At 42.3% G+C, this 26446-nt stretch overlaps 1 protein-coding gene across 1 annotated transcript in view; it reads left to right on the forward strand.

The window, feature by feature from the left end:
• The window catches only part of USH2A (usherin), a 653616-nt gene that overhangs the window by 127860 nt on the left and 499310 nt on the right, over window positions 1-26446 (forward strand). The window contains exons 16-19 of the mRNA XM_090031530.1: window positions 6001-6495; window positions 10841-11113; window positions 15049-15185; window positions 16820-16997. Of these exons, the coding sequence (XP_089887656.1) occupies window positions 6001-6495; window positions 10841-11113; window positions 15049-15185; window positions 16820-16997 (1083 nt within the window). The remainder of the gene's footprint in view (window positions 1-6000; window positions 6496-10840; window positions 11114-15048; window positions 15186-16819; window positions 16998-26446) is intronic.

A 26446-nucleotide genomic window follows, 5' to 3' on the forward strand; every position in this document is an offset into this window, starting at 1 on the left:
GCAATGCAGCCACCTCAAAGTACTGCTGAACACACACCCAGAGCCATTTTAGACTCTCTGTCTTGAGTGTACATATTGACACATACTCAAGGCTGCTCTAAAGCAGTTGTTCTCAACCTTTTTCACACCGGGACCCATTAGTATAATTTTCACCTTGCCACAACCTGGCCCAAACTCACATAGTTTCTCTCTCTCTCTCTCTTTCCCTTTCCCCCACTCCCAGTCCTTTGGCTGCTGCATCTGGCCCCCTCCCTCCTCTCCAGCTCCTGGGGCTGCTCTCACAATGTTGTGTGCTTGCCAGGCCTCTGGCTGCATGCTGGCTCCATGCAGGCTGCCAGCATTGTATCCTGCATAGGGAAACTGTGATTCCCTGGGACCTCCCCTCGACCCTTACAATGCTTCTGCAACCCACTTTTGGGTCGCAACCCACAGGTTGAAAAATGCTGCTCTAAAGCAGCCATATTGCCTAATTTTGGGGGCTGGCAGGTAGGGGCTCAAAGTAAGTGGGTAAGTTGTACTTCACAGTAGCACTCTGGGCTCTAAGGACCTTGTTACATGGACATTTTTGGCAGCTCCTGGAGCTCTTAGCCCCTAGACTGTCTGCACATTAACACCTTAAAATGGCTTAAAGCACTCATTATGCAGCTCAAAGTTACTCCACTCCAGGGCAGGATTATCTCTTTACCTGCACAACCCAGCTCCTATTCCATTAAGATAAACTGCTCAAATCCAAGTTATTACTGCTCCAAACTCCAAGCTAGCACTAACCTGATCAGCATTTGTGCAGCTTACAGCACACAATGTAAAAAGACCCTAAATGTAGGTTGCGTGGACATGTCCAAGATGATTTTAAGCCACTTTTTAACCTTCTCAATCCGTGGTTGTTCTGAGAACTAGGAAAGCTTCTGGTAGCCTATGTGTATTATATCCTTTGGGGTAAGATGTACACAACCTGCTATGGCAGTGGGAGCCAACCTTTTTGGCAGGTATGCCACAAATTAAGTTCTGTACCCTCCCTGAGTGTCATTCTGAGTCCCTTCCCCTGTATGATTTGCTGCTCTGCTATCTGCTTCCTGCCCTGTGCTTCTTGCCCCATTTGCTACTCTGCTTTCTGCTCCCTGTCCTATCTGCTGCCATGCTGCAAGCCTCCTCCCTGATCTGCCACGTGCCACATGCAGAGCTTGCCTGGGCCACATGTTGTACATATGCTGCAGGTTGGCCACCCCTGCCCTTGGAGCCTATTTTTATCATGTACCTCTATTCCAGATCTCCTCAGTGCTATGAGCTGCTGTCTGGGCCCCTAATATGTTCTTTCCTGATATGTACTTTCCAGCAACCTTCCTTTCCCCCCATCCATGTTGAGTCTTAAGGGGTAAAGGGAGAGACAGCTTCATAGTTGTCTTCTTCAGTTTCTCAGAATTTTCTCTGGCTTATCTAGTGGTTGTTTATGCCACTCTGACTTCCATACAGTGAAAAGATTACAGAGTGAGGTTTTTTTTTTCATTCATTTCAAAAGTGAAAAGTAAGAAATTAAATTGAATCTTTGTACAAGTAAAGCCACCATAATTTGTTCATGTTCATAATACTGTACTGCATAATCTATTTAAAAGCAGAGTGCAATGTGAAGATACTATTTCATGATTCCACTGATATATTTACTGCTTTAAAAGTCTAAAAATATACTAGTTGGATAATCAGTCTTAAATATACTCCTATTTAACAAACCATTATTTTCTAAAACCATACATTTAGTTTAAAAAAATAAAATTTCTGACATTTCTTGGCAATCACTATAATTAATGATGTGAAAATCATCTGCTCCATGGCATTTGAACAGTAAGAATAATTTGTTAATACTGTCAGAACTTTGTATCAGCCTGATAATATTCTGATGTTTATTACTTTATTCTCAGTGTGTGTGCAGCATCTGTAATACACACAGAAAGAGTTATTTAAGTGCAACTGGGTGAAGACAGATCTTATTATTAAGTGAGAGTTTGAAAGTGTAGATATGGAAGCACTGAACTTTTCAAGGAAAATTAACAATAATCTTCCAACTTGGCCTGATGATTTGCCTGGTAGTTTTGCAGAGTAATTCATTAAAGTGATTTTTAGAATTTGTGTTAACTTGGCTCTGGGAGGCTGATGTTCAAGGCTGGGCACACTTGAGAAATAACAATGTTGGTCTTAGGCAGGATTTTTGCTATCAAATGTGGAATAAACACAATAGGTTTTTTAGATTCAAAATCCTAACATGTTCAATGTAGCTATTTAAAAATATAGATAAGTGGGCAGCTTATGGACTAGGTATGGGTTATAGAATTTTTACCCTTAGGTTGCCAGTTTTAACCAAGGTTCATAGATTTCATAGATTTCTAGGGTCAGAAGTGACCTATTGGATCACTGAGTCCAAGCCCCTGCCCTGGGCAGGAAAGAGCGCAGGTTGTAGTGACAGAGAATACAAGTGGTCTTATGAAATGAATTGAATGCTTTTAGCCCGGTTCCTAGTGGATAGGTATCTACACTGAAAAACCTCTACTGCAGTTGGCAGTAATTGGCTAATCAACTGGGGGAAAGAGCAAAGGTGTCAAGATTTGAGTAGGCATGGAAATTAGACTTCTCTCTCTACAGATAGACTTTTTTGGTCTGTGGTCCATTTCTGATACTTTGGTATACCATGAAGAATTTTTACACTGCCACTGTCTTCTTTGTATATTTCTTGACCACGGTCTGTCATTCTAATTTGGAGTATCTAGCAGGGGTGTGCTGAATGGGCTGTATTCAATTTTGATTCAGAATTGGCCCAAATCAGGAACAGTGATTCGATTAATTGATTCAGATCACTGTCCCTGGTTCGATTTGGCCGAATCTGAAAATTCAGTGCTGATTTGGAGAATCAGCGATTCAGCTACAGACACAGCTTTAAATATTTTTTCTACACATGTCAAGGTATCAGGTGCAGCTCATGAATGCTGTGATGCTGGGGCAGAAGGAGCATCCCACAGAAATGTGGGGGAAGAGGGGCCCTGTGTGCTCAGTGGTGAACCTGGAAGTGGACCAGAAGTACTGCTGGTCTACTTCCGGGTCAACTGCCAAACATGCTGTGGGGCCCCCCCATGTCCTCCTGGCTCAGCGATAGGATGCAGGGGGACCTCAGGTGCTCCCCCAGACTCAGCAGGCACCAGTCGCTGAGTCAGGAGGTGTGGGGGTGCCCCCCACGTGCTCCCTGGTGGACCCGGAAGTGGACTTGAAGTGCTCAGTGCCATGCGGCTCTTTAGCCTGGAAAAGCGCAGGCTCAGGGGTGATCTGATGGGCACCTATAAGTTTATTAGGGGTGACCACCAGGATCTGGGGGAACGTCTGTTCACCAGAGCGCCCCAAGGGATGACGAGGTCGAACGGTCACAAACTCCTGCAAGACCGTTTCAGGCTGGACATAAGGAAGAATTTCTTTACTGTCCGAGCCCCCAAGGTCTGGAACAGTCTGCCAGTGGAGGTGGTTCAAGCACCTACATTGAACACCTTCAAGAGTAAATTGGATGCTTATCTTGCTGGGATCCTATAACCCCAGCTGACTTCCTGCCCTTTGGGCGGGGGGCTGGACTCTATGATCTTCCGAGGTCCCTTCCAGCCCTAATGTCTATGAAATCTATGAAATCTGCTTCTGATTCACTTCCAGGTCTGCTGCTGAGCATGCTGGGAAGCCCCCCATGCTCCTGTGGGATGCTCCATCTGCCCCACCATCATAGCATTCACAAACCACCTGGCACCTTGAAGTATGTAGAAAAAACATTTAAAGCTGTGTCTGTGTCTGAATCACTGAATCTTTCCAAATTGATTCAGAGGGTTCCGATTCAATTCAGAGAAATTAAAGGGTCTTCTGATTCAATTCAGATTTGGAGATTTGGCCACTGTATTGGGCTGAATCTCTGCTGAATCAAATCAAGGACCGAAGCTTTGCAAAACCCTAGTTTCTAGCATCACTGATATTGTTATGCCTCACCCCTTCATCTTGTCTACAAAGTCTGTGAGGATGCTGTATGCTCATGGTACAGGTGAATAAACAAAAGAAAACAAGTTCTGTGCCTTTTCCTGTGCCTTGTGTGCAATAGTAAAACACCCATTATGTAGCCTATGGGGGTATAACTTGTGCTAATAAATAGATTTGCCTTAACATGTATCATATAAAAATAAGGCCAGTTAATATGTTGGGACCTAACTGAACTATGACTATTCTTGGACAAACCCTGGAGGTACTCGCTGACTTGTTACTTACACAAAATTCCATTGGAGCTATTGGGAAATGAATAAAACTGGAATCAAAGAATAAGACATGACTGTTGACCTTTGGATATGGCTTATTAATAATTATTTCTCCTCTTCTAGCATTTTCAAAACAAAATTTCTAAATCCTTTATAAACAATGAATTAACCATCAAAAATTCTCCTGAGAGGGGGGTGGATATTTGTAACCCATTTTACAGAGTAAAAAACAAATTTGGAGTAAAAAACAAAGTAAGGAAGAGGGCCTTGGCTTTGTTCAGCCTGACTTCCCTTTTTAACTGGTACAGCATGCTCTTATTCTCTAAGTATGACTTTATTTCTGATGTAAATTGGCAGGTAAAATATAATATAGTATTTGCATATTATATATTTATATATAACTATTCAAAGAAATGGGTATTCTTCTATGTCTAATGCAAAGGACAAACAAATGGTTAGGGTAAATTTCTCCCCCACTAAATATGAAACAGTGAGGATAGCATCAGCAGAATGCAGAGTCTACAAGCAAGAATAAAAACCCTTGTCTTGGTGTTATGAACCCCACCAAAGCTTGGATCCACAGAGTGTCAGTTAGGTTTTCTTGTGTTTGTTTCACGGATATGGCATATGTGGACCTGAAAAGCCAGTGTTATGCTGTATCCATTTATGTTGCTTTTATCACATATGGATTATGTTATACTTTCTGTATATCTCTTTATGACTTTGAACATGGTCTAGGAATGCAGACTTAAGGAAAAGGAGGTAGGCAAAACTGTTAAGTATCTTGTGCTAGTGTGTTATGTAAGGACACTCTGAAATCACAGGAAGAAGGAGCTGTCCTTAAGATTGGCACCCAAGGTATTATCTGCCTGCAATGAGAAAAATAACCTCACAATAGCTAAGAGATCTCAAAGTACAAGACATTACCTAGAAGAATTCCAGCAGGAATTCCTGGCACTAAAGAACATTTAGAGGATTCTGAGACTTGAGAAATTGGGGCAGTAGGGGAAAAGGCTGGGTTGGAGGTATTTAGGGGACTATCTTAGGGGTAGATGGATTTTTGGACAATCCCAGACTTTGGGATGAGTCCAGGTCTCTAGCAGTCAGCAGGAAGGCTGTTCCCTAAAAATACTGGTGAGACCCTTAGAGGGCCAAGATTGTAGCCAGATATGAGGGGAAGAATCTTTATTTATTTTTGTATTCTGTTACCAAACTCATAGCCAGTTTTTGTTGTATAAACCTTTATCCCATGTAATAAATCCTTTTGTTTTGTCTCCTTACTGATTGCCTTTGGTAAAGAGTGATCTCAGGGCAAGTGATATTCCAGGCTAAGGCATTTTGTGGAATGGGGGACCTAAACTTCTTTCACAACCCAAAGGAAAGCCATCTGGGGCTGGCAGAGTTTCTCTTGCTGCAGCTCTGGAGTCTGGTATAAAGGCAGTGGAGTGGAGGCTTGCAGGGATAAGGCATTTTCCAAGGACAAACCTTGGTGGTTCCTTGGAACAAGCAGCTGGACAGCAGGGAGAAACTCAGGGCTCTGAGGGTACCCCATGGATGGGTTTGTGACAGGTCTTGAAATCTTTCCATTTTCTCCCATACTTTTAATACCTTGGAGCTAGTTAGGGCTTGGGAAGATTCTTTGGCCTTTCAAAACATGCTTAAAAGGCAGTAAATTCAAGGCAAGTTTCTAGATTTTTGACAAGTGGAACATAATTTTCTTCTTACTTGTGTGTTTTAGGTTCTCAGAACTTCACTGATACTACTTTATTCCCGTATACCTTCTATTCCTATTACCTCAAGGCCAGCAACGCTCACGGTTCCACAAGAAGTGCAGAAGTAACGTACAGGACAAAACCGGGGACACCCACAGGAAATCTACATTTAAATGCAGTCTTTCCTATTGGCCCACGGTCCATTTCACTTAACTGGACAACCCCATCAACTGACTCTGGGCCTATAGAGAAGTATATTTTGGCATGTACTAATTCATTCAATCTAGAGCCTTGTGGCCTGTATGAAGGTTTAGAAACCTCAGCAATTATTTGGAATCTGGTTCCATTTACAAAGTATATTTTTTCTGTTCGAGCCTGCACCAGTGGAGGCTGTTTGGAGAGCCAGCCAGTGACAATAATTACTGCACAAGCTCCTCCAGAAGGACAAGATCCTCCTGCGATTCAAAATATCAGCTCTACAGAGCTTATGTTAGAATGGTCTCCACCTATAAAGCCAAACGGTAAATCTTAAAACCTAAGATTTATTCATGACAAAGCAACCTACCCTTTACATTCTTTAAGTTATTGTTGTTATTTGGATACCAGCATTGCATTTTAGCAATTAAGAACACAAGTATCTATGTTGTTTGCTGTTTAATGCTGTTGTTTTTCCTTTGAGGGTCAACTTTGGATTTTGCTGAGACATTCCAGTGATCTGTGTTGAAAGCAGGTTTTAGCCCTAAATAAACCTGTCTATATAAAAAGTAACGTTCACAATTATTTTTTTTTTCCTGTGGCCAGGGCAGTTAGTTCACATACAGCATTTCTATACTGTATTGGGATGGTGCTAAGGAACACTGCCAAAATGGCGTGCCCCACCTATTTATTCCTCATCTATGTATCTTGCATGCCAAAAATGACTTTTAGTTGCCATTAGAGTAACATTGGTCACAAATGTGAATCTCATAAATATGCCAGTGCCTGAGAGTGTTACTGTTCTTGCCTTGGGAACAAAACAAAAAAAGCATCAACAGGATTTTTTTTTCCCATTTGCAATTCATGGAGGAGGATTGAGTGGGTAGGCTGTTTTTTTATGACAGTGTTCCTTAGTACCATCTGACATGGTTGAGACCCATCCACAGGTACAGTGCCTATTGTTGCCTTTGTAATAGATGAGCAAACAAAAAGCATGAACTAAGAGAATTAACAGAGGGAAACTATGTTTTTACAAATTCTGTTACCAAACTAAATGTTACAGGTTATAGTGTTTCCAAATATTGCAGGTCAGATTTGCATAGTTAATGTTTTGGGGCCAGATTCAAATTGATTCTGTAGCCACCTCAAAGGGCCAGAAATGACTAAATTCCATCCAGGTCACCAAAAGTGATTCAAATGTGCTTTTTGCTAGCAGCTACAAGATGCATGCCCATTTTATACTGAAAATCTCTTTACATATCTACGTTTGGGCTTTGAAAGGTGTTAACTGTCATAGCTCAGTGAAAGACCTATTGTGTTATTGCAGTGGTGGGCAAAATGCAACCCGCGGGCTGGATGCAGCCCACCAGGCCATTCTATCTGGCCTGCGGGGCCCCTAAAACATTTAGAAAATTAATATTTATTTACCCCCGGCTGCCTGTCACATGGCCCTCGATGGCTTGCCAAAACTCAACAAGCGGCCCTCCGCCCAAAATAATTGCCCGCCCCTGTGTTATTGTATAGATTAGCTATTACTTCTTGGTACTACAGAGGCTGTTGGTAACTTTCTGTGCATGGGCACAAGAAGATGAACATGAGCTGCCAATGCCAGATCGCTGCCAATGCCAGATCACAGCCAGCAAGGCCAGCCACACCTTGTCATGAATCCAAAGGTGCATCTCAAGCCAGTCCAGAGAGGTGATACTCCCCCTCTATGTGATTTTGGTCAGGTCACAATTGGAGTACTGTGTCCAGTACTGAGCGCCACACTTTAAAAAAGGATGCGGTCAGCCTAGAGAGGGTTCAGAGGAGGGCCACCCATTTGGTGAGAGGGCAGCAGGACAGGCCCTATGAGGAGAGACTGAGGGACCTGAACCTGTTCAGTCTCGGCAAGAGGAGGCTGAAGGGGGACCTGGTGGCTGCCAACAAACTCATCAGGGGAGATCATCAGCAAATAGGAAGAGCCCTAGTCTCCTCAGCACCACCTGGGGTGATGAGGAACAATGGTAATAAGCTGATGAGAACAGGTTTAGGTTAGAGATTGAGAGGCAATATTTTACAGTTAGGGTGGCCAGAATCTGGAACCAACTTCCCAGGGAAGTGGTCCTCGCCTCTACCTTGGGTAAATTCAAAAAGTGGTTAGATGATCACCTGTCTGGGGTCTTGTGAACCCAGCATTCATTCCTGCCAGTGGCAGGGGATCAGGCTAGATCTGTTCAGGTCCCTCCTGACCCTAGCTACTATGAAACTATGAAATGTGAGGAACAAGTGGAACAGAAAGATTTCTCTACACAGCCAAATGAAGACATTGTTGTAACATGGGCAAGCATATCTGAGCCATCTTTAGTCTAGCTAGCACGGATTAATTGGAGTAAAAAAATGGTAGTGTGAGTTTCAGCACAGGCTATTAACCAGAATGGGAACTCTTTGTCAGGGGTAGATCCAGGATTTGGTAAATGGGGTTTAGGAATAAGCAACTTGTGCTGCAGAGGTGGCTGAATCTCTGCTCCTAACCTTCTCCCCAACCCAAGCACAGTGTGGGCAGACTGTGCCTGGGAACCACCAGGGAGTTTTTAAAGACCCCAAAGCAGCTAATAGTCCCAACACCTTTCGCTTTGTGTTAAGAGGTTTGCCCCTTCCCCACTTCCTCTGCCCACCCCTGCTGCTTTCCCTCCTGTCTAGGACTGGAGGAAGCTTCAAAGCCACTCCTGCCTGCTCCAGCAGGGCCGTGCAGGTACTGGGGTCAGCTGGGATAGCAACAGTGGCATCAGTGGTGGGTGGGTTTCCCCTACCTGCACTGTCTCCCCAGGGAGCAGTGCATGGAAGGGGAAACCCCTTGCTCATCAGCTGTTGCAGTTGCTGCTGTTCTCCCAGGTGAATTTAGCTCCTATGCAGCCTGGCTACAGAAGGCAGCAATGGCTCTGAAGCTTCCCCATCCACTAGACAGCATGGAAAACAGCAGTGTCAGGCAGGGAAATGGAGGGGAAGGGGCATGCTTCTAAGCATGGAGGGGAAGGGTGGGGCAGAAGTCTCCTGCAGGGCATACCAGTCCGGGGGGGGGTGCAATCACACCACTTCACACCACCCCCCCCGGATCCCCCAGTGCTCTTCGTCTTAGGTGGGCTTCTAATTGCTAGCCTTTGTTCAAACCTATACCTCCATGTCTTCACTGCTGTTATCTGTGTTAGTTAGATTAATATTAGCATGAATATATATACAAGGCTACAATCACACGATCTTTTTTGCTCTGTAGATATACCCTAAGAGCTACTAACATCTTCCTATTAGTTCTAAAATTTAAAAGGATATTGAAGAAGATGAAAATTACTATGTACACTATTTAATTTGACTTAATTCTTAATAATGTTACTCCTCTTCTTGAACAATGACACAGAGAATAACAAAGTTCCAACACAATTTAATTATCTGTAGGTTAAAATCACCATCACTTACATGTAATGGCAAAAGCAGACAGCTGTGAGTTCTCTTTTCTATTTCCTTTGATGCCTAGTTAGTTCCTTCTCTCTTCTCAAAAGATGAGAAGACAAGCTGTTTTTTTAGAGGCATCCATTCAGTGTCTTACATGAATTTGGCCCCAGACCCTTACCACTATGATACTTATCCACCTTCTGGCTGTGCTGATGTTCCTGATCTCTTTCTCCTTAGCTGTTTCTGATTCAGTTCTTTTGCATTTATTTTTTTCCTTTCTCCATTGTTGAACAAGGTACAAGAGTATGTGTCTAACCTAAAATTTGTGAGTAGTGCCAATGAGCTTAATGGGGCTGTGCTCTGGGCTGCTGTGGGAGAGTGGGCCAAACCAATGCAGCTCAGTCCCAGGATGGGCCATCATCCTTGCTTCCCCCTACCCCCATATGCTGCCAGTTCCCCTTGTCACTGATTGCCACCAATTCCCCTCACTACCAATTGCCACATGAGTCCTGGCTTTGCAGGCCAGATAAAATCTTTCTGTAGGTTGCTTACCCCTGCTCTACATTATAGTTCAATTTGCAGTTTAGATATACCTGAAGTTAGACATGTGCTTAAATATTGTATTGTATTTTAGTCCAGGTGTGTTTTGTGACCCCTTGGGACTTTTTTTCCAAGTTAATAAGCTCCCTCGAAAGGAAAATTAGATGAAAAAAAATCCCTCCCCACCAAAAATAACTTTGGTTTAAGGAAGCAGGTAAATTGTTCCCATACAAATAAGGGCCTACCTATTGCACAAAAACTTATTCCTTTGAAATAGGCATTCTACAATCACTTTTGTTCCATGTAGGAGGCTTCTGCCTTGGAACAAATTAAGACATTCTTTCAGGCCTTTTATCTATTCTTCTGTATGCAAGTATAACAAAACTAAATACAATGCTTTAGCCCAAGATTTTCATGTCCAAAATTACATTTCTAAGAAAATCATATAGTTAATTTGATTAATAATTGGTTTAACCAAATGAAAATAGCATGTCTGGTTTTGATAGGCTAGCAGAAAATAAGGAAATATGAACTCTTACGGGTATTAAAATTACACATTGTGGGGTATTTCATTTTCTTTGCTCTCTATTCTTAGATTCTTAGGATTTAAAATATATTAGCACTGATAGTTTAATTGAACTGCAAGAATGCTGCATATCAATCTACTATAAATTAGTTTTGTTCATTTACTGTTATTTCTAGGTATAATTATAAGGTATGAACTTTACATGAGAGGAGTACCACAGTCTGATGGAAGTCATGTGCCACCTGAAACTCATATTTTCCAAAGTAGTGGATGGCTCAATCCTCAGCCAGTTGTGGAGTCTGCCAATGAAAATGCATTAATGCCACCTCAGACCAGCACCAGAGTCATTGGCCTCGAACCATTCACAGAGTATGAGTTCTGTGTCTCAGCAGTAAATATGGCTGGTAGTACATCATCGCACTGGATCTCAGAAAAAACTGCAGAGGCAGGTAACTTGGTTATATTATCCCCATTCTCCCCTCCCCCAACCTCACCTTTATTTTTTTTAATTGTAATAAAAAGCAGTCATGATATTTGCCAAATGAGGCCAAATTCTGCTCATTTCACTCATCCACAATTCACTTAAATTTTGGGGGAATTGAATATGAGAAATTTAAAAAGACTTGGCTCAGAAAATCATTATTTAAAAAAATGCTGTTACGTCGTAAGTTTTAACAAACTACACCACAGTTTGGTTTTCTGAATTTTACCCAGTTTTTTCTCTGTCACTCTTTTATCTTGTTTGGACAGATATTCATTAACCTTTCCCCTTTGTGAAAGGCTAGAGACTATATGAGCCTTAACATGAGCCATGAAAGACATGCAGCTACATTACACTCAACTCGGATTATACTGTACTCTGGTTTGGGGGAAGAAATTCATTTGGGTTGAACAGTAATTGTTTAGGCCCTGATTCAGGACTGAGAACTCCTGTTTAAAAAGGGTGTTTAAGGACAAATCTTACTATATACATGTGGTAAAGTGGCTTCCTGAATTGGAACCTTAGGGCCTCGTTACACATTAATTTTATGCAGCTCCTGGAGCTCTTAACCCCTGGATTGTCTGGACATTAACACCAAAACTAGTTTTAAGCACAATTAGGTGGCTTAAAGTTATGCCACTCCAGGGCAGGTTTCTCTCTGATGCATGTTACCCAGATCATGTTCCATTAATGTGGGGCCATTCTCCACAGATGAGCTGCTGAAGTTGCAGTCCTTTAGCATCCCAGGAGGCAGTCTCCTCTCTCCCCGCCCCACCCTCTTCTGTGTGGATAAACTTTCTACCTCCTGAACTCTGCAGCCCAGGGAGCAGTACTAGCAACAAGTCAACTCCCCCTTCTGCCCCCATGGGTGCAATCTTTCCACTCCCAGGGGTGCAACCCTGTGCAAACAGCTTGCAGAGCACATGCCAGCTAGGCAGGTCACAGGCCATGGACATGTCCAGGAGTGGGTTCTGGGAGGAGGTAGGGAAACAAGGGGCTGGGTTGGGTCCCCATGAACTGGGGCTTCCTTCCTGAGGGAGGGGCAGCAGTTTCCCCAAAAGTGCCTTCCCTCACCACTCTCACTTCCAGGCCACCCCAGGAAGCATTATTATCATCCCCCACATCCCAATCCCAAATCCAAGTTCATTAAAATATAAGGCCTTCTTCCATCCAGTGCTTTGTCAAACTGGGCCTTAAAAATCTCCAAGGATGGAGATTCCACAATCTCTCTAGGTAACCTGTTCCAGTGCTTTACCACCCTCCTAATGAGAGTTTTTCCTAATATCTAACCTAAACCTCCCTTGCTGCAACTTGAGACCATTACTCCTTGTTCTGTCATCTGTTACCGCTGGGAAAAGTCTAGCTCCATCCTTTTTATAACCACCCTTCATGTAGTTAAAGGCCACTATCAAATCCCCTCTCAGTCTTCTCTTCTGCAAACTAAATAAACTCAGTTTCCTCAGCCTCTCCTCAGAAGTTATGTGTCCCAGCCCCAAAACCATTTTTGTTGTCCCCTGCTGGACTTTCTCCAGGTTGTCCACATCCTTTCTATAGTGGGGGCCCAAAACTGGACACAGTACTCCAGATGTGGCCTCATCAATGCAGAATAGAGCAGAATAATTACTTCCCTCAATTTGCTGGCAATGCTTCTACTAATGCAGCCCAGTATGGTTTTAGCCTTCTTGGCAATAAAGGCAAACTGCTGACTCATATCCATCTTATCGTCCACTTTAACTCCAAGGTCCTTTTTTGCACAGCTGCCGCTTAGCTAGTCAGTCCCTAGGTTGTAGCAGTCCATGGGATTCTTCCATCCTAAGTGGCCCAATCCTCCAATTTGTCTAGGTCACTCTGAATCCTAGCCCTACACTCCAATGTATCTACTACACTGTACAGCTTGGTGTCACCGATTAACTTACTGAAGGTGCAATCCATTCCATCTTCCAGATTGTTAATGAAGTTATTGAACAAAACTGGTCCCAGGACCAACCCCTGGGGCACTCCACTTGATACCGGCTGCCAATTAGACACTGAGCCATTGATTACTACCCGTTGAGCCCAACAATCCAGCCACATTTCTATCCAGCTTATAGCCCATTCATCCAACCCATACTTCTTTAGCTTGCTTGTTTTATCCTTCAGTGGCCAACTTCCTTCATTTCCTCACCCTTTCCTCCCCAACATTTCCTTTCTACTTCACATTTCATTACCCATCGCCATCCCATTAACTCTCCACCTCCTAGATTTATGTTTCTGCCTCCCGTCTTCCCCTCACCAACCCATCTCTTACACCCACTTCCCCACACTGACAGTAGGGATAGAAGCCTGTCTTGGTTCACCAGCCCTGTAGTGGCAACTCACCTCTGTAGCTCCTAGTCAGGCTGCTGCTCACCAGCCCTCTAGAGGCAAGTGACAACAGCTGTGCAGGTCATGGACAGTCAGAGAAAGTTTTTAGCCTTTGGTGTGACTGCTCCAAACTCGAGCTAGCACTAACACTGATCAACATTTAAGTAGCTCAAAGTGCAACATGTAACAAGGCCCTTAGGGTGCCTATACATGTGCAGTGAGGGTGTTCTGATGTGCTGTAATTACAGTGTGTCAGAGAAGGCTTGATTAATTGAGTCTGTTCGAGTGTGGTAATTACTGTGCTCCAGTAGACTCCAGTGTCCTGTGTATTAGTGTTCCTGCACTGAAAGGTAGCAACGGGGGCACTTTAAAGCTTGTTTTAACCAGCTTAAAGCACCCCCACCACCATTTTTCAGTGCAGAGATGCTGATACCTGTGATGCTCTAGGCGTTTTAATTAGAGCCGAACCAAGAAATGCTCTAATATTAAAGCCCCCCCCCGCCAAACTCCTGGATTATGTGTATAAACACTCTTAGTCACTTTGGGCTAAATTTTTCAAGATCTCATCCCCACCATTTTATGTGTTTAGCCCTCAGAAGAAGGATTGAATTTTTAAGAGCTCAGCTTTGAGGAAGCAAAATAAGGCCAGGTACCTAAAATAAGAGCTGGATCTTTCAAAGTGCTCCTCCCTTAACTTGCTTTTTGGAAATAATGCTCACAAATTGTGATGCTTAACTTGGAACTGCTCTTTTTCTTTGAAGTTCTGGTATTAGTTACCCACGGCATTTAAAGCATTAAACATCTCAGTTATGACAGTGATGCCCAGATTTCTGATCAAAATCATGTCCTCAGTTGTATGGTCCCAACAAGATGAGAGGCTAAGCTAAGTCCCCTTTTAAAATTGGGTCTTTATGATTATATGTTTTGAAATGGTATATATCACAAAGTCTCAAATTTGTACTGGAGAAGAGGTCTGTTAGTGTTTTGTTTGTACATAACAGAAATGCTGTGATTTGGGCTCCTATTATTACAAGGTGATCAGTGGGGGATTTAACTGCAGTACAAACCATCTTTTTACAGGTGTAGCTATCCAAGACAAGGAGAAATGCTCTGTAAGAAGGAAGAGGCTTGTTAATTTCAAACCTGTCCAGCAAATGATATATCTTTTAAGATTTTTAAATATTAATCAGCTTTTGCTTTCTCCAAGTTTATGACTTTTGCACGATTATTTTGCATGAGAGCTTTTCATTTAATGTATTTCTTACCCATATCCATCTACAGAGATATTAAGAAGGGATTAATATATCTTTAAAAACATTAAAACCTCAAGCTTTTTAGTCTGTAGGGATGAGATTTTACTTTTACCTTTTTATGGAATTTTAGAAACTATATAAACATTTCACTTAAATCCAAAAATTACTTTTTACCTTAAAAAAATGGACCTGGGTAATCAGTGTTATAGTCTATAACAGGTAGTGCTTTCCAATACAGTAAGAAAACTTGAATGACACACATTTCTTATTTATTTTACAATAAATTATCACATTTATTTGTTTTTAGCTCCCATATTAATGCCGTCTCCATCAGTATTCCCCATTTCACCATATTCTCTCAATGTATCTTGGGAAAAACCACACGACAATTTAGCAAGAGGAGAAGTGATGGGGTATAGCATCAACTTAGTTACTGAACAGAAAATCTTGCCAGCACTTTCCCAGGTACTCTTGTTATCAGTCAGTTTTTATGGATTTATTGCCTCTATAACCTGTTTGTCTAATTTCCTTGCCCATTAACATATGAAATTCTCTTTTTTGAATTATAATGTTGTATGTGTTGTTAAATAGATATTAACTTGTACTTCTGGTGTGTCTTCCTCCATTTCAGTGGTCAGTGCAGCAATTCCTAGATGTGAGGGACCAAACTCAGGAAAATTATTTAAATGCTCTCAAACCATGCACGTGTTGGTTCTTCAAGCAGTGCATATATGTGTGTGCATGTGTGGATATGCATGTTGTTTATGTGCACATGCACCTTGAGGTTATTCAGTAATATGCATTTTTTAAAATCGCTTTTAGCATTGTCAACCCTTAGAGTTTCAGTTTGACTCTTGGAGCAGTTAGCTTCCTTTTAAAGCTCCAGGGTCTGGAGCCATGGGACTGGGCAAACATCTCTGTTTTCAGCTGTAACTATTTTAAGGCCATACTCATTTTTGGATGCTTGACAATATCATTTTTTAATTTTAATTATTATGGTTAATACTGTTATGCTACAAATGTAAAGAGTGAGTAAAAAAGTATTGCCTGGTAATTAAAGCAAAGGAATGGCAGCCATGGCTGCTGAGTTCTGATCACCAGGGCCTTCCTTGGAGTCACCAGGAACAATGGCCACAAGCTGAGGGAGGATAGGTTTAGGTTAGATATTAGGAAGAACTACTTCACTGTAAGGGTGGCCAGAGCCTGGAATAGGCTTCCCAGAGAGCTGGTGCTCTCACCCTCCCTGGAAATCTTCAAGAGAAGACTGGATAGGCACCTGGCTGGGGTCTTATGACCCCTGCCACCCCCAGTGCTCCTTCCTGCCCATGGCAGGGGGTCGGACTGGATGATCTGTCTAGGTCCCTTCCGACTCATTGGTTCTATGATTCTATTTCTGTCTCCAGCGTGGCTTTGATTATACAATTTCTGAGTTCACTGTGCTTTATTTTGCTCATTCATAAAATAGAGATAATAACTTACCTACTTCTTGGGGCTGTTGAAGTGATAACTTAATTGCTTGCAAAGAGCTTTAGAGCTGGTGTTCCAAATATGTGAAATTTCTACTCCAATTTTTAGAGTTAACAAACATCCAATAAACGGTTCAACTAAACAAAAAATTCTTATGAAGATTCACCATTCTCTAACTTTTTGACAAATGACTTTAGAATTGAGATAAAATATCTTCCCATTAATCCTTTGTAGAAAAATTGGACCATCTCTCCTGTTAGAGTGCTTTCTACTTGTGTCGCTTATTCCATGGTGATCAGATTTCAATATTTAATGGCAACGTCATCTATATACTGTTTGTGGTGATAACAGCACCACCACACAGCTTTACGAGGCAATAACTTTGTTTCCTCATTTATCCACTCAGGAACTGGATTATTACCTCATAAAACAGTGTGATGGAAGTATTATTATTTAAATCCTAGCTTGCTGAGATTCTTTGAAATAATCCTCTTTCACTAACGGGCCTTTGCAAGGCTTTCCATGTTTAAATGCAAGAATCTGCAAATTCCAAGTCAAGTTTGTTATCAGTTAGCATGTCATCGATTAACAGGAATGAAAACATTATTAACCAAGAATCATCTTCAAATCTGTTTTTCTTGCAGGTTTTGTATATAGCTGAAGCTCATGAGCTGTCCTATATAGTGACAGAGTTAAAACCATACAGAAGGTACTACTTCACTGTTACTCTCTGCAATCGAATTGGTTGCATAACCAGTGAGCCAGGCACAGGACAAACCTTAGCAGCTGGTAAGGAAATAATCTGTATCAAAGTGCAAAGTTGACATGCAGCCTACTAATAAATGCCATTATAGATGATCATAGATTGATGCAGAGTGACAGAGAGAGGGGTTGTATTAATATAAACTGACTGGCTTATTATTTGTTTACCTTGACAGATGAAAAAAAACAAAATGTTTTCCATAAAGGTTCATGCTATAGCCTAACTTCTGGGGTTTTTTTGTACACCTGTGTATTTAAATTGTGTCCATATGCAAGTCTTACACTTTTTAAAGCTGGTGAATCAGTTTTCCTTTGTAAATCTGTTTGTGCCACATTTGCAAAGTAAGACATGCAAAAGTAGCAAACTTTGCAAACTGCCTAGCTTATACAATAATCAGAGTTGTGCATCTTTCTCATGATTTGCACTTGCAAACTCTGACAAGCTTGTGTGCATTTAATATTTGTATGCCTGCATCAGAAGTACACTAAGCGCATATGTGTTTGCCTATATGGATTTTTTTTTCAAATCAATACATTTTGCTTTATGGATGTATGTATTGCATTTTAAACATACAGCTGCAATACTGGAAGCATAAATTCCAATTCTGTGCTGCACGTATCATTTGATGGTGGTCTGCAGATGGCACGAAGATGTCGGGGGATGTGGGCACACTAGAGGGGAGGAATAGGCTGCAATTGGACCTAGACAGGTTACAGGGTGGGCGGCTGAGAACAGGATGGGTTTCAACACTGAGAATTTCAAGGTGCTGCACCAGGGGAGGAAGAACCAGCACCATACCTACAGGCTGGGGAACTCCCTTCTCATCAGTGCAGAGGCAGAAAAGGATCTTGGACTCATCATTGATGCCAAGATGAACATAGGCCGGCAGTGTGGGGAGGCAGTCAGGAAGGCCAACTGCACCTTGTCATGCATCCACAGATGCATCTTGAACTGGTCCAAGGAGGTGATCCTCCCACTCTATGAGGCAGTGGTCAGGCTGCAGCTGGAGTACTGCATCCAGTTCTGGGTGCCACACTTCAGGAGGGATGTGGACAACATGGAGAGGGTCCAGAGGAGGGCCACTTGCATGATCAGGGGGCAGCAGGGCAGGCCCTATGAGGAGAGGTTAAGGGACCTCGACCTGTTCAGCCTCCACAAGAGAAGGCTGAGGGGGGATCTAGTGGCCTGTTACAAACTAGTCAGGGGGGATCAGGAGGCACTGGGGGAGTTCTTGTTCCCCCAAGCACTACCAGGAGTGACTAGAAATAACAGTCACAAGCTGGCAGAGGGTAGATTCAGACTAGACATCAGGAGGCGCTACTTCACGGTCAGGGCAGCTAGGATCTGGAATCAACTTCCAAGCGAAGTGGTGCTGGCTCCTACCCTGGGGGTCTTCAAGAGGAGGCTAGATGAACACCTTGCTGGGGTCGTTTGACCCTGGTACTTTTTCCTGCCATGGCAGGGGGTCAGACTTGATGATCTGCTCAGGTCCCTTCTGACCCTACCAACTATGAAACCAACTATGAAACATTAGCTGGTCACATTGCTGTTTTCTTATTTGCAGACAGGTAACATACATTAAATGCTTTCACAATATTAACTTTTCCAGGTAAGCAATGGGGATGTGAAGGATGGGGGTATGAAAGATGGATGGGCTAAGTACAAACATTCAAAAAATCCGAGGCAGAATCGATCAAATCTATGCGGGTTTCTCTAAACTGTATAGATTGGATTGGGAACAAATAAAACTTACATTTGCCCTTTGGTGTGGGAGGGCACACAGAAGCCTGCACTACTGAGGCCAGAAGGTAGGGGCACTACTGTACATTTCCCAGCATGCTGGAGGTTGCCGAGGGCAGCTGAGCACAGCTGAATGGCTGTACCATCCCTGATTGGCTGTCAGACACATGCCTCCTCCTGCTGTCCTGGCATCTGTCAGGCAGCTGTCAGCTGCAGGAAAGCAGTGGAGGGTGGTCTTCTTGCCCCTACTCACAGTGGCATGAGGGCCCCTAGGCTTTGGCGGGGGGACACAGGGGTCCACCCAGGCAGGACTGAGGTGAGGAGCAGGGTTCACGAGCTGCTTAGCATGGTTCCAGTGGCACACCCTGAATTCCTAGCTTGGGTCAGCAGGGCACAGAATTTTCCTCCCTGTCTTGGTTCCATTCAAGGCCTGGGACCATGCACTGGAGTGGGTCCAGTAAAGGCTCACACAATCTCTCTTTTCCAGGGCCAGAGCTGAGTTTGGGGCTGAAGTTTCTATGCAGCTGCAAAAGCATGGCTGCCTGCCCTGCAAAGGACTGGAGCCCCACAGCTGCACAGGAAGCAGCCTCAGATGGGAATATGGTGTTGGTGGGGGAAATCCTGCAAGCCCTCCTCGGAACCACTTCGGTGCCTGGTCCTGGGGCTCAGATGGAACCTGGACAAGGGATGGACATTTTGGACCATGCACTAGAGTGGCTTCAGGGAGGGTCACAGGATTTCCCCCATGGATACATAGATTCATAGATGTTAGGGACTGGAAGGGACCTTTCACTGAGGGGCTGGCTAGGTGCTTGGTTGGAGCAGCCAAGCTGCAGCTGTCTGGAAGGGAAGGTTAGTGGGAACTGCAATGTCCCCTGGGATGCTGGTGGACAACAACCTACCTTTATGTGCAGCAGACCTGGTACTGATGTTTGATTCACCAGTCTAAGCTAGATCCAATAAGTCCAATACTACATCAGTCCAGGTCTATCTTAGACTGGGATCCATCACTGTTAAAGCAGTCTATGTGTCCTGAACTACTGATCTGTTACAGGTATAGACCTGTTTCTGACCACCTAAACTGGAAAAAGTATAATGTCTGTACCTGACCATGACTAGGAGGAAGGTGGTCCTTTTGTCATATGGTCCACAATATGAAAAAAAAAATTAGAAACTTTGGCTATATAGATTTTTCTATGACTTGCTGTGCCCTTTGCCCATCCATAAATTACCTATGTGCTTGTTCTCAGTGAAAGAAAATGTAATTTGTCCTCTCGCTCACCAGTTTCTGTTGCCCAGCAAGTTTCTATTTTCTCTGAATGCTATGGCCCTTTAAAAATGTTACTTTCCTAGATTTCATAGCTATTAGGGCTGGAAGGGACCTAGAAGATCACCTAGTCCACTTTGATTCTCTTTAGACTAAATCATCTCATTATAAACAATTTATTCTGCATTACACACCCAATTGTTATATAGGAAATAGAGGATCAAACTGGTGCTGGCTTGTACAGCAGTATACTCCTGGAATGTCACTGTTCCAAGGGCTCTAACGGGCTAATAATCACAGATATGAATATGGCCAAATAGAGTTCTTTGTTATTATTACAAGTGTCTGATTTTGCATGTATATATCTATTAGAAGATCAAGAAGGACTAGCTCAGTTAAGCTTGACAGCTTGTTTATGATGGTCTCCTCCCCAGCTGTGTTAATACATTAAAGAAGACAGGAGAATACAAAATAGAGTAGCAATCAGATCCAGGTTTAATAGGCATTTTGTATTATAGCATTTTTCTGTTGACTGTTTTAAGATCTTGAAGTGGCCATTTTAAGAGATGGAGGGATCGGGTTTGTTTTGGGTTCTATTAATTCTAACAATACCACTAGTGATGATTTCTCCATGCTGTATGCTTATACATTAAAAAAAAAGAATGAAGCATGTGGATTTTGAACACCATTTTGTATAGCAGATTTTCTTGTTTACAGTCCTACCCTTAAGTGTTTAGTACCGTTTCCATCACAATTTTATATTGACAGCTGTTCCATCCTGGGAACGTACTTTTAAAATATATATTTCATTAGCAAGTTTAAAAGAAACCCGCCTCACCTCATCATTTTAAAATTAATACAAGCATAAGGGCAGCACCTGGTTATACCTGGAGAAAACATTTCTCTTAGTAGTGAAGACAGTGGATCTAATCATGGTCCATGCAAACCCCTTTATATAACACTTAGTGTGGTAAAGGAAAATTAAATCTTCCTTGAAATGGCATGTGAGGCTTCCCCTGGTATGAAGAAATCTCTGTCAAAGAATTAGCTACGCTACCTATATGCCACCCTCTGGCAGAGGCAGCTTGCTAGAGGTATGACTAGAGTACACTCTAGTGCAATGATCTTGAAGCCTGATACAGTTCAGCACCTTACAATGGCCTTGAGTTTTGTTAAGTTGTACTGGATGTTGAACTGGGTCCCGACTGTACCTCGGATAATAGTAGGAGAAATGGGAGCCAGCTACCTATGCACCTGCCTCATCTGAGTGAGTACTGATCTAGTGCACTCAAGTATTAAAACCAATGTATGTGCTTGTGCATGTAATATATTACATCTTTTTGTGCATAAAAGGTATGCCAGTGCAGAGAGTGATATAGTTGGAAGGCTAGGTTTCTTGGAGGAATCAGGGCAGATATGTAGCCATCATAGACTCATTTCTTAGCCATCATCTTGTTTGAAGTGGTTGGCATGGATAGTTAAGGCTTGGATAAGTGAAAGGAACAGTCAGTATTACAGAACTTCTCAGTGTTGCATGTAAAAATAAAGATAAAAGGGAAGATTGGAACATGCTACAGAAGCATACTCTCCCCTATGTATTGGGTACAACCTTTCTATTTTCTGATTCAAGTACTGATCTGTCCTATCATACATGAGTTCTCTTTAATATAAAGTAATCTAAGACTGAAACCATAAAACACTGTCTAGTTTAATGACATTCAGACAACATTCTGTATTAAATACTTAAGATTGTCAGAAATATCTGGTGATGTAGATTGTCTACATTTTTGGGAATCCAGCTTGAGGCATAGTAAAAGGCAGATTATTTTCGGAATTGACAAGTGCTTCCTCTCTGAAATTATGTGCATCTATAATCATTACTTATTCAAAAAATGCTGGTCATAACCATGATATTAAAGCAAAGGGCTGTGAAGGCAAAAAATACTCCTGGAGACCTTATCATACTTCCTCTTCCATTACAACTTTATTTATTTAGTGCTGTAGCAGGCTTGCCTTTCGGAGCTTGGGTTGAGTACCAGGCTTGAGATTTTCCTGTTTTGATTGTTGGAGCCCATACACCAATCAAGAGGCAGCAAGAGGAGTTAAGTCATGCCCCTTTCCTGAGGGCTCAGGAAGAGGAGCTGCCCCCCAGACTTGATTGTAGACTACAACACTGCCAGGGAAGACTTCAGGGGTGGAGCCCTGAAGAGTATAAAAGGAGCTGAGTGCCCAGCACAAGGGAGATACATTGGGGACGGAGAAGAGAGAAGAGCAGGGCTTAGAAGAGCTGAGGAGAGCTGCTCATCAGGGTGAAGCAGGAGCTTGGAAGCACCCCTGAAGATTTCCATCTGTGGGGAACAGTGGATGGCTCCAGCAGCTAGGCTTTCAGTGCGCAGCATGGTTCATGGATGGCATCCAGACCCTGGGAGCTGCATGAGGAGGCGTAGGTCTGCATCCTCTGGCATGTGGCCAGAGACATGGTGCACAGGCTGGTGCACAGAGCAGGATCTTTGGAGTACTTGGGTGGCTCAGGTCCCCAACCTCTGGCATAAGGCTGGGAGCTTGGTGCAAGAGGCACTGTACAGGGGGTCCAGGAGTGGACTGAATCTGGTGCTGCATGTGGTGGCTCGGGCCTCCAACCCATATCAGAAGTTTGAGTCCAGGGAGCCAGACAGTGCTCGGGCTACTGAGCCATCAGACAGGGCCAATCCAGAGGCCCCAGAAAGCCTGCATAGTGGAGCCCTGTTCCAGGAAACAGCAATCCCCCAAAGCCCACCGCAAGTGAGAGAGCAGCTTGGTGCAGAGGACAAGGGCCACCCTCCAGGCCTGGGAGCCGTGAGTTGCAGGGAAAAAGGATTCTCACAGGGGACAGGGAGTCCCCCTGGTTAGTTAAGGGCTCCTGAAAGTGGAAGTCCCACTGGCAGGGCTCCCCCTGAAGTTACCAGCTTCCGTGAAGGGCTTGGGAAAAAGCCCGGGGGCATTGGGGTTCCGTTTGGGATTAAGTTTATCTTTGAGGTTCTTGCAACATAAGTGGTGTGATGTCATGCCTTATATTTTGTGAACTCTCATGTATGTAAATTAGTAGAGTCCTAGGGCTCTGCTGGGACCCCCTGTTGCTATTATTTCACCTGTTGTTTATTTGTGGCTTATTTATTGTTCACCGATACTTATCTATAGTTTATTTGTTGGCTATCTATGTTTATTTTGGAGTTTATATGTTTTAGATCAGATACTTACCTGTGACTTGTATCTGGAACACTGGTATAAGGTTTTATAGATTTATCCAGAGGGTATTGTTTATGTTATTTGTTTAGATATCATATATAGTGGTTTAGATATCATATATATATATATACATTGTACATATATTTATATTCATGTTTCTTTTCCTTGTAATAAGTCAATGTAAATAAATTTGTATATAGTTAAGTTCCCTGACTTTCCTGGCCTGGTTCTATAGGGACATAGGGAAACTGAGCAATCTGCAGTTCCCACCCCCAGCACACCTGCCAGCTAACAATTCCCTTTAATTGGAGATGGGGAGTATATACCTGAGTACACCTGGGCTATGGTGCCTTTTGCTTAAGACATGAAAAGGGATGACAGAAGAACACAGCAACAAGGGAAGAAAGTAGGCATCAAATTAGTAGAAGCAGCAGCATTCAGAGGAGGAAAAGTGACAGCTTTTGAGATGTAATTTAAAATTGTAAGAAAAAGAGACAGAGAAGATGACTGCTATATATCTGGGGCACTGTCCAATAGTGGAACTTACCAAAAATAAGACACAACAGTAATTTTCCAGGTCTTTACATCATAGCAAATCCTTAGAACCATAACTTAACAATAGTTTAAATAATCTTGAAATAAATTTTAAAACAAAGCCCATCCCAGGATGGGTTCATTGCAGGAAAAAGAACCTGGATGTGTAAGAAGTAAAGAAGAGTGAGGGAGTTGAATAACAAAGTAAAAGGAAAAAAGTGAGGAAAAAAAAGATTAAGTAAGCATACCTGGTTCTAGGCTGACAGTAGTGATGGAGATCATTCGGGAAAACTGGTGCAATAAGATGTGAAGGGGAAAGATCACAACCATGCCAAGACAATAAAGAAGAATACTGAGCTCTGAAAGGCAGAACCCTTTTCTTTATACACATGGGAGGGAAATATTGAGTACAAGAGTTAGATCCTGGATAAGAGGATATTTTCAGATATAAGACCACAAACAGCTAGCTTTTTAAAAACAAAGCAAAAAAAAAGCAGTTTCTTTATTCAGAAAAGATGGGCAGAAAAGATAATTTCATTGCCCAATAAATTGTATCTTTACCTGGCATTAACTTTTCCTTTACAGCCTATTCTGCTTTATGTTCTTAGCTGCAATGTTAACCCACGAAAAGTTAAAGGTCTTGGTTGATAAATACAACGTGAGTTTTCTCTTAAATATTTAGACTGAAAATATAAGGACTAAGTTCTAGTTTCATTTGTCTCTACTTACTGGGCACATCTACACATGCACTTTAATGCACAGTAGCCTTTTTACTGCTTATTAAAGCGTCATATAAAAAACCATGCTATTATACTAATGCACAGTAAAACAGGCTTCTGCGCATTAAGTGTCATCTAAAAAGTGTGTGCTTGCTCTACTATACATGAGCACAGGCCAATGTTTATTAATTTAATACCTCACATTAGAGGGTGCCTGCACGTGAGCCAGGAGGCTGCTCTGATGCTGTGTAATTGTAGTACGTCAGAGCAGACTTGATTAATCGAGTCTGCTGGAACATGATAATTACCATGCTCCAGCCAGCCTCTGTCTCTCATGTATCAGCATCCCTGCACTGAAAAATTGGGGTGGGGCACTTTAAAGCTGTTCAATGAGCTTTAGATAAAGCCTCCATGCTGTCATTTTGCAGCATGGGGAGACTGATACACAAGACACTGATACATAAGACGCCTCTCCTGCTCCACTCCCAGAGCACGTGTAAAAATTCCCAGAGGTACTAAACTTAATGTACATTAGGAAAAGAGCATTAATGAACATGTAGACTCCACCACTGAGGTCAAAAGAGTTTCACAAATGTAACTTAAAATAGAATCTGCCTGTAAATATACAAGACCTCCATTTTTTAAATGTGAATATCTACAGCCAAATCCTACTTTCAGCTTCATCTACAACTCTCATCGTTTTCAAATTCCTGATGACTTTTCAGTGCAGGACTTGCCTGTTACCTATTACTTATAATAGTTCTTAAAGCCTATTATTATCATTATTATTTAATTTTTTTCAAAGGGATTTTCTGTTCTCTTTTTGAGTTAGATCTTTATGTAACAGATCAAATTTTCAATTGCTATAAATGGAGATAGTTTCGTGGAGACATGAGAAGCTATGTCAACTTCCACCAATGGAATATTGGTCCCAAGAAAATATTTTCAAAAAATGTTGCTGCATGAAAAGAGTATGAATACTTGCATTCCTCCTTGTACATTCCAGTGAAACTGGAAAGTTACTGCACAGTAAGTGTTTTTTAGACCAGTGTCTACACGTGTAGGCAGTAACGCTCTGTGTGTGCACTGACTTGGAAATAAAGTTATTCTCAAGTCAGTCCACACAAACAGGGTTACTAAGTAGTAAGGCATCTACATGTGCCAGACTGTGCAGCAATGACTCAAGAGTGAATTTGCTACCTGTAAATGATATAGGTAGAAAATTTACTCCTGAGTTGTTACTGTTTGTGTGGACTGACTTGGGAGTAACTGGATCACGTAGGTAGCAAGTTTACTCCTTAGTTGGCATAAATTGTCATAATTACTGTGCAGTACGGGCATGCATATATAGATGTGCACCCATACTGTCCAGTAATTTTAAGTTATGGTGTACGTGTAGATACATGTCAGTGCACGTGTAGACACGCACACTGATACCAAGTGTTTCTAATTCATTTTTGAAGTCAGGTCATTGGTGAAGCAGGAACATTATAGCATTATATGTACATGATGCAGTACTCACAAACACAAAACATGCAGGTGCTCCAAAATTTGCTGTCAGGCAAGTCAGACGCAAAAACATTTATCTTTTTTTCCCCCTCAAGTTTGTGACATTTCAGCAGAAAGGAATTAGCTGTGTGAGGACTATCCCAGTACAGCAATTGCTTATCCTACAGATCTCAATATCAAATAGTCAAAGCATGCCTTAAACAATCTATAGAGCTATGTTTCATTAACTACTATGTGACTGAACTTACTTTTTGTAATTAAGTTTGTCTTTCATTTGTCCTTTTCTAAGATTTTTTTTACACTTGGATTTTAGAGCATTATTTAGAGAAGAGGTACCAAAACCCAGCCTCAAGATTGCTGCTATTTACCCCAGCACATTGTATTTCTGATCCTGTGCTTTTGATGGCAATTACAGGGTTCAGAAGCTAATTTGTAGAAGATATTCTTCCAGCAGCAGCTGCATCTGGCTTCTTGGCAGACT

This window comes from Crocodylus siamensis, chromosome 1 (genome assembly GCF_052110815.1).
Source record: "Crocodylus siamensis isolate JL-2025a chromosome 1, ASM5211081v1, whole genome shotgun sequence".
Lineage (NCBI taxonomy): Eukaryota > Metazoa > Chordata > Crocodylia > Crocodylidae > Crocodylus > Crocodylus siamensis.